We start from the raw sequence: 13,634 nt of genomic DNA on the forward strand, positions 1-13,634 counted from the left end.
GGTGATAGAAGCAGAGAGTTGACTTACCAGAGTCCAGTCCTCCTCCTACTCCGGCCAGGCCCTCAGTATCCAGTATTGCCAAGCCAAGACTTGCTCCTTCCATGCTGTTAGTTGTGGGGGAGGAGGCGGGGGTCCAGCGCCAGTCCTCTGTACTGCGAGATGGTGTCTTGCTGCAATGGAATGTAGGTCGTTCCACCTCTTCCTGATGTCATCCCTGGTTCTTGAGTGCTGTCCCATAGCGTTGACCCTGTCTACCATTCTCCACCATAGCTCCATCTTCCCAGCTTTAGATATCTGCTGCACCTGTGCTCCAACAGCTGTGGCTCTACCCTGATGATTTCCTCCACTCCTGACCCTTAGCTCCTCCTCTGTGAAATGGGGGTGTCTTTGTGGTGCCATCGGTGTTGTGTGAGGTGTGTAGGTGAGGGTGTGTTGGGTAATGTGTTGGGGTGCGTGATGTGCAGTGCGTGAGTGGTGTATAGTGTGTGGCTCTAGTTGTGTCTGTGGTTTTGATGTCTCTCTACTGGCAATGGATTGGCATGGTAAAGGGTTGTGGGTAATGTGGGTGTGTGTTTTATAGTGCTGTGAATGTGGTGTGTGTATGGGTCTCAGGTGTGTGTTGTTTGGATGGTCCAATGTGGTGTTGTTTTGTACGTGTTTGTCCATTTTGAGCGCAGCGGTACGTACCGTCAATGGTTTACCGCTGTTGAATGTCCGCCGTGGTGATTCGTGGGTCATAATGTGGTGGGTGTAGTTCTGTTGGCGGAACGGTGTGGGTTTTGAAACCGCCAGTTTATCACTGACCTTTGGTGTTGCAGATTTGTGTGTGGCTGAATATTGACGGATTGGTGTGTGTGTGTGTCATAATATGGTGAACGGATATCCGCCGTGGCGGCGGTAAGTTGGCCACAGTCAGCGTGGCGGTAAGTGGGATTTACCGCCAATGTCATAATGAGGGCCTTAGTTTCTTCCACAGCCATACTACTGTCACCCGTGCCGGATTCACTATAGGTGTGAGTTTTCTCCTGTATAGTACATGCAAATAGCTCTTTGCCCCCATTCCTACTCTGTTATGTCTAAATGCTGGACTGTCCCATTCCTTGTGCTGCCTAAAAGGACCTCCGCACATTCAGCAGTGCAGTATCCTTTTCGTATTCCACGGAGTACGGAGTCCACCTTTGTGAAAAAGGCTTTTGATTTTTTTATAGGGGCTGTTCTGGAGAATATATAGGCACCTCAGGAGTGATAACATTTTAAACATCACTGCTTTCCTTAACAGGGAGATGGGCAGTGATTGCAAATGTTTCACATCTTGCTCCAAACATTTAAGCAGGGTTCCCAGGTTTGCTCCATAGTACTAGTAAGGATCTTTAGCTATCCAGATCCTCAAATATTTAAACTTTGACTCCTCTACCCATAGTAGCAGCATGAGTGTCCCTTCCTAGGTGCGTTCCCCCATTGGGAACAGTAGTGATTTCACCCATTGTATGATAAAATCGGAGTGTTCTCTAAATATACGGAAGATGTCTGGCAGCCCACCCAAAGATTGGGCCACATTAGACAAATATGGCAAAATATCATCAGCATATAATGAAATCTATTAGTCTGCACTCCAACTCCGGCCAGCCCCACATGTGTGCATCCACATGCACCCATGCCTCCAAAACCTCTATTGCGAGGGCAAGCAACTTATCGCATGCCTCTCCACACCCTGAGCTCCCATGAGGTGTGCCTGTTAACTTGCACTCTGGCTGTAGGTCGTTCATAGAGCAGTTTGACCTGCTTGGATGTATTTAGGCCCAAAACTCATCTTGGCCATTACCTTGAAGAGGTAGGTCCGTTCCATCGAATTAAAAGCTTTATTTGTATCCAAGAATGTAATTGCCCTGCCAGTTGGCGAGTTTTGAACCGCTGCCAAATTATTATGTAATTGCCTGAGATTCAGCTTGGTTGAACAACCGGCATACATTTGGGCAACACAGCAAAGCAACAGGCAAAGTGGCAGTCCCTCCTACAACATCCAGCTTTTCCTGGCTGAATTTCCTCAGTACAGAGGACACTAACTATGTGGTGTCAGAGGTTCAGTACTTGTACCCATTTCTGTCTTTGAAGTAGGAAAACTTCATAGAGAAGTCTTTGTAGTGCCTTTCCCTGCCCTGGCCCCAGACACACTGCAGGGGTTTGGAGGCTGCTTTGTGCGAGGACAGGCATAGCCCTGTTCAGGTGCAAGTGTCAGCTCATCCCACCACTGTAGCTCAGGAAGACATATCAGGCTGGTGATGGGCCATTAGGCTATGCAGGACACACCTCAGTTCCCTTTATGTGACTGTCTAAAGTAAATGCATAAACAGCCCAACTGTCATCCTGACCCAGACATGTATTCAGCAGACAGGCGGAGGCACAGAATGGTCAAGCAAGAAAATTCCCACTTTTTGAAAGTGGCATTTTCAAACTCACAGTTCAAAAACCAACAAAAATGTATTTATTTTTAATTGTGAGTTCAGAGACCCCAAATTCTCGGACTGCTCCCAATGGGAAATTAACCTTAAAAGATATTTCAAAGCAATCCTCATGTTTCCCAATGAGAGAGATAGACCTTGCAATAGTGAAAACAGAGATTAGCAGTATTTCACTATCGGGACATATAAAACACACCAGCACATGACCTACTTTTTAAATATACTGCACACTGCCCATGGGGCTGCCTTGGGCTTACTTTAGGGGTCACTTACTAAAAGGGAAGGTTTGGGCCTGGCAAGTGAGTGCACTTGCCAGGTCGAAATGGCAGTTTAAAACTGTACACACAAACATGTGATGGCAGGCCTGATACTTGTTTGCAGGGCTACTCATGTGGGTGGCACAATCAGTGCTGCAGGCCCACTAGTAGCATTTGGTTTACAGGCCCGGGCACACCTGGTGCACTGTACTAGGGACTTACTAATAATTCATATATGCCAGTCATGGAGAAAAGAATCACCAATACAATTTCCACAGGCTGCACTTGCACTTGAGCACTGGTTAGCAGTGGTATAGTGCCCAGAGTCCTAAAGCCAGCAAAAACAAAACTCAGTAGAGGATCAAAAACTTGCGATCAAAAGCAAAAAAGACAGGGGAAACCATGCCAAGAACTAACAGGTCTAACAACAGAGTTCTATGCACCTGTTCCACAGAAAAGAACTGGACAGTTTACCCTGTAGGACAGTCCTTTCCAGCCATTTCTCAACAAAAAGTTAGATATTCGGTCCCTCTAATTTGTCCTATACTCCAATACTTCTAACCTTATGACAACGGGATTTACCCTTCCTGCCCTCTAGTCTGTCGATCAATAGTTTCTCCTCTTCCATTATGGCATATACCTTATTGAGATTCTTCACCTGCGGCAGTGTAGTACTCATTTGCCCCTCCGACTTCTTTACCAGGTCTGCTTTTTGGTGTCCTGTATTGCTATTGTAGTAATCTGGTCGCTGTATGTGTGGCCAAGGATGCACTGTCATCGCCTGTCCTATACCTCTCTGTTCTTAAGTGGCCATTCCCTATGTCTGAGGGATCCTCCTTTGTATTACATGGGTGTACCATCCTTCAGGCTGGTTCTCTACTCCAGCTCTTAAGTTCATGTGCCAACCTATGTGCCGGGCATGGGATGTTCTGTCTTCCCCTACCCCAAGTTTGTCCGCTGGGTTATGTAGTCACTCCACCTTCTGATTTTTAGCACTGTAAAATCATCTTTGTTGCATCTGAGCTCAAAATACTCTTCTGGATGTGAGTAGGTAGTGGTCTCCAAGTCTCATGCTCTCCACTCGGGCCCTGCGCCTGGTCTTTGAGTCTCAAGGGTCCCTGAAGGGGAACAAAAATAGCTTTGATGTGGGCAGCTTGTAGCAAAATGGCTTCAAAGTGTATTATCCCAGGCGTGTATGAGAGCACAGGGTTTTTTGGCTCTCTGACAGGGCCCAACACTGTTTGCATTTGTTTTTGCCTCCTCTTCCTGACAATGGTATCACTAGTACCACCATTATAATCTTCCAGGGCCCGGCGTGTTGTATCTGTGCTTTGTAGGCTGCAACCCATAGATCAGCGGCTTGCGCTGCTCCTAACACTCATGCAGTTCGCCCTGCTTGCCCTGGGTTCCGTGGCACAGCGACACAGATGCACACATGCAGCCCTTTTCCCCCATGCTCCCCGCTGGCGAATGAATTCAGCGGACATTATGTGACGGTCTCTAGGGAGAGGAGGGAAGGGGAGGAAATGAGGAAATATTTTGCAGGGTTCACTGCCATGTTAGCCTGTTTCCTCCTCACCGCCATTCATTTTTAAGTTAGTCCCGTGCTCCGGGCGAGCTCCGTATTGGTATTGGCCAGGCTATTGTTCTGTTCTGAGCCTAAATGTCACCGACAGTGCACCTACCTCAAAATCTCCCCGCTTCTACTACATGTTCTGGTAGTCCATGGTGCTGCCACGCAATCTTAACCGGGTGCCGGATCTTGCTCTTGCCAATTCAGTGCAGCAGTCTCTGGAGGACCTGGGTCCCCACTTAAAGGTATTTCCTTTCAGGTGGGGGGTGGCGGGGAAGGCCACAAACAATGCGCTGCTCGGCTTCTACGATCACCACAGACCAGTACTCGCTAACAGTTTTAGGCTGATCACAAATGGCCACTGCAGCTGATCATCACTCCGCTGAGCGCTATTTTAGTTCTGTGTCGCAGTAGAAAGCTTGGCTACTTTTCTCCTCCAATAAGTGTCCGATTCAGTATGTTGAGTCACAAAATTCTTCCCCATGTTGCAGGTAAGGGTTTCCCCCAGGGGCAGTGTCTAGAGGTAAATTTTAAAAGAGCCTGAGGAAAGTAATCTCCAGTGTTTGTTGACAATATTCTTTACAAGATTAGAATAGATCCCATAAGTGGGTACACAATTTAAGCAGTCTTTCTCTGATTTTGTTAACTGTTTAAGGCAATTGGTCATTTTGGCTGTTTGAAGCTCTTTGTTCTGTTAGTTTTTTTGCAGGTTATTCCTTTTCCCCAAGTTTCTTTGTTAGTAACCTTGCATGGTACTTAAAGTTGCATTAATCGATGCTGTTCCTTCTTATTCTCAAGAATTGCCCTACAGGAAGGTTATCTCTCAGAGATTTAGGATGGAAAATACCATAATTCAGGAGATTGTTATGGTCTGTAGGTTTACAAAAATGAATTGCACTTCAAGGTGTTCTCAGCACTTTTGAATTTAAGATCCATAAATGAAATCTCCTTTTTACTCACGTTCATGGTGAACCGTAGATATTCTTTGCTGCCATTGACCCACTCTAAATGCATGAGCTTGTTCCTCACCCTCAGTCCAGATTATAAATATATCATCAATGTAGTATTTCCACAAGGCGATATTCTCCACGAAAGAGTTTGATAGTGTCAAAATATGTGTTCCTTGCAAGTTGTGACCCTATAAGCAAGCTACACCTGTGGCAAAGTTGCCGCCCATTGAAGTGCCATGGACCTCTAAATAATAATCAATCTCAAACCTGAAGTTATTCTTGGTGGTGTATACAATCCAGAATTCATGTGTAAAGTGCTTCAATATCCATAGTCATTAGAAGTTGGGTAGGAGATTTGTAAGATATCTCTTCTGTGATGCTGAGGATATCCTTGGTGTCCTGTATGTTTGAAGGCATGGTATGGTGGTCACTAATGGCCTTAGAAAATGGTCAGTGAATTTTGACACAGATTCAAGTACTGAAATAGTCCTAATGACAATTGGTCCCCTGGGGAGGGAGGAGTCCCTCCGTGCACTTTTGGCAGGATGCAGAAATATGGCACTTTTGGTTTTGTTTCATAGAGGAATTAACCCTCTTGTTTGTTGATTCAATTGTTTTCCTCAGACTGGTTCATCATCAACTAAATGCCCTCCATAATATCCTGTGTTGAGTCTCTTTCTAGTTCCTTGTAATTTCTTCTGTCTCCTAAAACGTGTAGCTATTCCTACCTGTGAATGAATTAGGGCATCACTGCAATCACTTCTCATTTGTCAGGGGACTTTATCACAATTGTTTGTAAGTTTGATAATTCTGACAGTGCCTGCTGTTCTGCTCTCCTAATGTTGTGATAGGCCTATACATTTTTGTTCCACAACTGATCAATTTTGTGAGCCTCTGATTGCTCAAATGCCAGTACTTTATGCAGCATAGTGTTCTTGGGAGCATTAAAGTGAGATTTCTTCTTCAACCCTGTGTTAGTCTCTTTTTCTTTGATTTAGTTTGTTGTTAAAGAAAACCTTCAGACTAATTTCCTGGAAAAATTCTTCCATTTCCTTCAAAGATGTTCTGTCTTGGTTTAGGGATAAACTCTAAGCCTTTGTTTAGGAATTTAAGCTTTATGCCAGAGAGGGTGTAATCATAGCTTTAGCCACTTTCTCGTCCCTGTTTGTGGTGGATTATCCACTTGTTAATGACGTGGTTCCTCCCACTGTACTCCTTAGTCTTTTTTGATTACCTTTCTTCCACTTTATCTGCCTAAAAAATGTGTAGGGGTCTACAATGAAGGAACATTTGCAAATGGTGGCGTTTGTGAATGGCTGTTGTTGTTGATAGTCTGGTTTAGACTATGGGGATATGCCTTCAACTGAGATTGTTTTTCAGGCCCTTATGACATTTCTACATCTTAGAGGTTGTTAGAATGTCTTTAAAACTGCTTCAGTGATTTGATTTTCAATAGTAATGCATCAGAGAGTCTATTTGCAGTTTCTGATCCCACAGTCTGTTCCTACCAGGCAGTAGTGCAAATAAATCCTGCCTCATTGTTTAGGCCCTTTTATCCTGCAATCTTCACCAACAATCACTGGAACTAAAAAACCTAACTTGACCCACATTGCCTCTCTTCACCTTGTTCCTAAAAGGAGAGAATCTCTTTGTGAGCCAACTCTATTTTTGAGCAGTGTCCCAAGCCTTTTTCAAACATAAGATGCTTAGTTCTCTACAGACTGATGCCAAAGACACTAGTTGCATATCTAGCACAGATTCAGCCCTGAGGCCCATCTGCTAAGGAAAGAGTTACAGCATTGTCCCTAGTACTGAACTGCCAGCCCTCTCCGGAGCATGAATAAGACCCAGAGACATTGCTCTCTTTCATCTAGAGCTCAAATAGAGTGAAGAACACCGGACTGCTGGAAGCACTGGGAATACTGTACTGGAGCTGGCGGCTTGGGACAGTTGCATGGGAGGACAGGGATGAACACAGCAAGATAACTCCACACAGGTCCATTTTCATCAGTATTTTATTTATCCTGTACATCTTGCTTTCACATAAATTCTTTTAAAGACATCCATATATTTTGCCTATTCCTTATTTTATTATTCTTAATTTACTTAGGTATGAAGGCTGTTTCTCTCTTTGACTAGGGTTCTTTATACAACGGTACATCCCTTTTAACCTGTGACCTCCCTGTCAAGGGAAAATCCCATATCTTCTCTTCCTTAGGGTCTTATTGCTTTTAATGTTCTATCTTTTTACATTCTGTTGACATGCTTTCTCCTTTACCAATTTCTTTTCTTCAGCAATAATTAGTTATTGCAGTCTTTCTTAGGCCTGGCTTGACAGCACAGCTTTTACAATTCCTTAAGTGATCACCAAAAAAGAACTGTAATAAGCAGTCCATTAGAGGAGCTTAGGTTCCGCCCACATGTTGTTGTACCTCTGTACAAGCTTTTGATTGGTAAGAAGGTGTGTGCGTTCATTGAAAAAGAGTGGCTGTATTGCACTTTTTGACTTTTAGAAACCTTAGCTCAGTACAATAGACCTGAGCTGATAATGATAACAAGTCAGTGATCAAGGCTATAGACCTGAAAGCTTCAAGGCAAAGGATATGTCAGATGCCTTAAGTCTGATCTATTTTTTATGAAGAGTGAAAGCAGAGGCAGTAAGCCTGACCTATTTTTGTGAAAAGCATAGGTTAAAACCAATAGGCCATTAAGAGTGGATTATTATTATTATACTTTGTTAAAGCCTAGGGGCCAGTATTTTGTTGCAAGGACACTTACAGACTGCCATAGTAGGAAAGGGTTTTGGTGTTGGTTACTCACTTGGACATACCCAGGGGGTAGACAGTTCACCCTATGAGAATCCGCATTAGGTTTTATTAACAGTGGCTGTACATTTTTTTCCAGCTGTAATTTTGTGCATATTTGTAATATCATGACAGTGTGCTCTATGCCCAATAAAGTAGGCTTGAGTTGGTTATGATGATAAGTCAATGATAAAGGCAACAAAGGTCACCGGTTGAATTAGAAAAATTATCTTGGATGCCATAGGTCTGATCTGCTTATTTAAAAAGTTATAATAAATGAAGTAGCACTTTATTTATTGCAGATAGCATAATTTAAACCAAGAAAGCATAGAAGTATGACTTGTCACTACACCGTGGTAAAGCCTCTTGATAGATATTTTGTTATAGGGGATTTCACAAATTACCATAGTAGACGGGTTTGGTGTTGGTTTCTCCCTCTGACATACCCTTGGGTTAGAGGATTTGCACCATCTTTGAAGGTGTTACATATTTTTCCATCTGCAAATGTGTACATATTTATTATTTCATTCAGAATATCTAGCTCTGTGCGTATACTAAAGTCGTTTTAAATTTTGGCCTGACCGATTCAACTGTCTTGCAGGCTCTTATGAGAAAAAGTTGTGTCATTCACATTTTGCTTTCACCTATGAATACATATATTGTGTGAGGCACTAGGTCAGCCCACTTCAGGGATTGAACCTATTACACATTGAGTAACAGTATTTTCACCTAATCACATGTGCACATTTGTCTGATAGGCCTGATTGCCAAAGCTGATGGGAGAGCCCTTCAATTTACTGTTTTCTGTTTTTATGTCACATTTAATTTCTTTCCTTCTACTTTTAATTCCATTTTTTTAAGTGTCCAACGGGTCCCCTAGGCAGCTTGCTTGTCTTAAATCTCTTCTGCAGGACTGAAACAGGTGTCTATCTTGGAATGGTGATGAGTATTATATTGTATTATTGTTCCAAGATAGCCTCCATGCTAGCAGTAACATTAAGGCCAACTTGGATTGCTACAATCCACTGTGCATACTGGATCCAGTATGCACAGTAGTACTCCCAAGATACTCACCCAGTGCAATGTTTACAAGACATTGTATTGTATACCATTGTATTACCATTCCAAAATGGCTGACTCGATCCTTCTAAACTTTCCAGCCATGTTAGATATTTAAGGCAATGATACACTGTGCACTATACCATTGCAAGATGCCCCAATGCAGGTATGTTTCATTTTGCAGTTATTTTTATTGCAAGCATTTCCTAACCACGTTTACCCAGATCATGTGTCGTTTTTTTTGTTCTGCCTTTAGGTTTTTAATTTATTTTACATGTTTGTGTGTGTTTTATTGTGGTTGGGTGAAAGCAAGAGTGAGTCAGTGTGTGGGCACAAGAATAATCAACAAAGTTAATATATGACAGGTTAATTACTGACATGAGTTAGTGGCTGAAGACGAACCTTCAATTATAAGCCATGACGACTGTCATTACCAGTATTCGTTGTCTTCATGTTTGTACGGTACTATTACTTCACAGACACACGCTGACTTCTTTTTTTATTTAGATTTGGTGATGACTTTGGCAATACTCATTTTTGTGCTTCACTTCTAATAAGCCGGTATTTTGTTTTGCAGTTTTTACAATTCGGCTGGAGACATTGATGAGAAGGCACTGAAGAAAATACTGTCTGGTCACAGAAAGGTCAAGTTTGGATGCTTCTTTACGTTACCAAGAGTAGCTCTGCTTGTCAGAGTACACTTAGTTTTCTTGCATATGTCTTTACGTCTCAACTTATTTTCTTAGTTAATTATTTATTTTTTTCCCAATTCCTTTTGCAGAATACTCACACTTGAAAGCTTTTTTCAGGGCAGCGCTCTTAGAGACTTGATTTTCATTTTCTTTCTTTTACACTTGAGTATGGACATTTTTTAATATTTATCATCTGCAGTCTTATGTCAAAACATGTAAAAGACCTTCAAATAATCACAACACACTAGTACTTTAAACTCCATTTAGGGACCCACATGGAACATAGTAATTAATAGCACTGCATGCATGCGGGAGGTGTACTTGCATTTCACTTCCTGAAAGTAATTTAAAAATAAACTTTCCTTATGGTCTGAAGGATATTGTGACTACTTTGTGCTAAAAATGTCAAGTATCATGCGTATCAAAGTCCAATACTTTTGCAATACTCACAACACATTTTTAGTGCTGTTTTGCAGAAAAACACTGCCTTGCCATATTTTGTTAAGCCAAACTGTTTCCTACTGAGTGATCATTGACTTTGTAACCCCTTACCTAGGCAGGCTATGGCACCATGCAAGATGCATTCTGAATGTTTGATTGTAGCACAATGCTGGGATACGTTAACATATGTAATGTGAAATTAAAGTAGTGGTCTTCAAAAAATTTGATCCCCTTAGTCAACGCTACACATTATCATTTTCTTACCTTTAGGATGGAAAATGCTATATATTGTAAGCAAGCAAATACTTCTAAGAATTGTGAAAGGAGAGCGAAAACAGAGGAAGTATCATTAAAGAAAAATCAAACATTGTATTCTATTTTATTATATTTTTCACATCAGTCAGTATATTGAATGGACGAGGAATGTTAAAGGTTTGAAGGGGCTTTCAGTGATAGTACCACATGCTTTCTTGTTTAGACAATAACTATGTACATTGTAAAAGTACTATAGGATTTCAAATGCTTTTGCAATGCTTGAAGAAGCTGAAGGTGTCTTTTTTTACCACAGCTACTGCTGCTTGGACATCCATTTGCAACAGTCATATTACCCTTGCTCCTCAGTTCGAAACTACTCTGTTAAATTATTAAGATTGTCAGTTGTTATCTTCAGTGAAAAGGCTAGTTCAAAATGCTCTTTTATTTATTTATCTTTAAATAAATCCTGTTTAGTTTGCCTGCACTTGCGTGGTTTATTTTGATAAATGATCTGTACATACAAAATCGCTTTTATGGTGTCCGCCCCGGCTGTAGAGTACTATGATATAATGTTGTTACTTTCAACTTTGTTTTTTACATTCTTTGATTGCTTTCTAGCTCAGAAAGCCTTCTCCAATTATACTCCTAAAAACCTGCAGGAAAGATTTAGTTTCTTTCTTCAGAGTGATTCTCCGATTACCTTCTATCTTCTGCATGCCTTACGTTTCAGACAATAGCCTCCTTTCAGTCTCAGGTGTGTCTCAATCTTTCGTACTGCAATTCTACAATTGGTTGATGCCTCATTTAATAGATCACAACCTCATTCAATAGATCCCAACCTCAAAACCTTATATCTGTAACCTAAAATTAAATAAGCTCCACCAACCTATCTCACCAGCCACTCACCGGAATCCACATAGCCCCACTAATGATCACAACTACCTATTAAGATATAATCTATCACAAAGCAACTGGAGTAAATGCTTGCAATTTGTTCTTGAGAGCTCAAGTCTAATGGCAATGACCAACAATAACCACCAGGGTTAACCACTAACTTTGGGCTCCAGAGCAATGTGCCACTTTGCTACTCGCCATAAAGCACTTCAAAATCTCATCAGGGGTAGCATGCGCTATATAAATCCAATTACAATTGCAGGTGTATTACAACCGGTGCTCATAGACCCATTCAAAACCAGAAGCCCTAGACACTAGATAATTATATTTTATGTATCACACTTTTTCCACTGGAGATTTTTCTACATTCAAAAAGTGCTATAGTTGTTTTAGCCCTTTCTCAATAAATCTTAACATTGCATCTATAACCCTTTGTTGATTTACTTTCTTCATATTTATCTGCATTTTTTTGTAGGATGTGATAGGTTGGTATAAATTCAGACGAAACTCTGATCAGACGATGACATTCAGGGAGAGGCTTCTTCACAAGAACTTGGAAGAACACTTGGCAAACCAGGGTCTAGTCTTTCTGTTATTGACTTCCAGCACAACCACAGAGAGCAGCTCCACACACAAACTGGAATATGCCCTACACAAACCTCAGTGCGGGTGAGTACTGAACCTCCTGATTACAGGGATTTTATGGGGTAATATTTATACTAATCGGTGACAGCCTCAGTGTCAAGTCCGTTTTCCTTTTGAGTGCTGGTAACTAAAGTATCCAAACAAATATACCAGAGAGATTTGAGACAATGGAACGTGAAGGTGTTTTTCAGGGTAAATTACTTCTATCTAGTTAGGATTTTTGTAAGAAAGCAGTCACACTGCATCCTCATTCAGTGAAACAAAACAGCCAATAAAGTGACAGATGCACTGGAAATTGTTTCAGAACACTTAATTTGTTTTATTGTTTTTTGGCATGCACAAAAGTGACCTTTGATATACAATGTATCTCCATGTTCTAGTCAACACAAGACAAATATATTCATTCACATCGTGAATACACAGTAAGATATATAAAAAGACCCTGAAATATAACAATGTCCTCATCAAGACAGAAAATTAAATCAACACCTGTAATTCTGACACAGTCCTAACCTTGTACAGGTGTTTTCTAAATCAGCATTTGCAGGTTGAAACAACCCATTATCGTATGTCCAGAAAAATAGATTAATATATAGAACCTGTCAAATTATAAGCATGATAGTCCATGGCGCTTATAGTAAACATGTTTAACCATACCTAACAAAAATCAGATCTATGCTCAGTTTATTGTAAGTTTTGTTATATACTTTCTTATTCATCACATTATAGGGCCTTCCTGGCGAAGGCTTGGTTTCTAACTTCTTGCATGGGATAGAGAGAAAAGTACACACTAGAGAAAAGGAAGAAGACTAGTGGCTGCACTGTTAGATCTGAGCTAATGATGCTTTGTGTGAATATTAAATCCAGTGCCTGGCCGGACAAAACATAGGACTTTTGACTAGTTGACTGAAACCTCTGGTGCAAAGTTTTAAATAACATCTGAAGCTAGCTTTGAATCCGGACAGTCAAACCATAGATTGAAGTCCTCGGGTATTGTGATTTCAGATGTTAAGCCTGATAGAGGGCTTTGGCCATTTAGGTGAATTGATCTATCTCTGCAGTGTTGAAGTAGATGTTTGGATTTATTGGGCAGCATGTACCACTCGCTCAAATGCAGAGTTTGGCAATTTTTCTGCAGAGATAGGTTCTGCATGCAGGGTGACATTATGAAACGCCGCTGCTCTTGACACCACCTGTGTGTAGGCTGTACTGTCCTCAGGTGGTGACGGTCTCGCTAGATAACAGTCTGGGCTGTTATCTGATACCGGCGCATCATAAAGATCCCATGCGTCGGGATCATCCTGACTCATTGCAGTATGAGTTGGGGACTGCATCATTGGTGGAGTGGCTACCGGTGATGGTTGTGGTGAGCGTGGTGGAGATGGTGGCGGGGTTACTTGTCTTGCCACCTTTGCCTGTGGCTGCTTGTCTTTCTCTTGGAAGGCAAGTTTTCTTTTCATTCGAATTGGGGGAAGAGTACTGATCTTCCCTGTGTCTTTTTGAATGTGGAGCCTTCTTTGAGCGCAATCTGGCTCTATTGACTCTAGTTCCTGTCTGAATCTGTGTCCTTGCTTTTGTGAGGACAGGCCCTGTTCCTCTGTGTAG

The 13,634-nt window shown here is 41.7% G+C and overlaps 1 protein-coding gene across 2 annotated transcripts in view; it reads left to right on the plus strand.

Annotated features, from left to right (window-relative positions):
- Positions 1-13,634, plus strand: part of ABRAXAS1 (abraxas 1, BRCA1 A complex subunit) — a 122,464-nt gene that overhangs the window by 56,681 nt on the left and 52,149 nt on the right. For both annotated transcript variants that reach the window (XM_069236349.1, XM_069236356.1), the window contains exons 4-5: positions 9,680-9,746; positions 11,860-12,053. In XM_069236349.1, coding sequence (XP_069092450.1) covers positions 9,680-9,746; positions 11,860-12,053 — 261 coding nt within the window. The remainder of the gene's footprint in view (positions 1-9,679; positions 9,747-11,859; positions 12,054-13,634) is intronic.

Source organism: Pleurodeles waltl, chromosome 1_2, assembly GCF_031143425.1.
Source record: "Pleurodeles waltl isolate 20211129_DDA chromosome 1_2, aPleWal1.hap1.20221129, whole genome shotgun sequence".
Classification (NCBI taxonomy): domain Eukaryota; kingdom Metazoa; phylum Chordata; class Amphibia; order Caudata; family Salamandridae; genus Pleurodeles; species Pleurodeles waltl.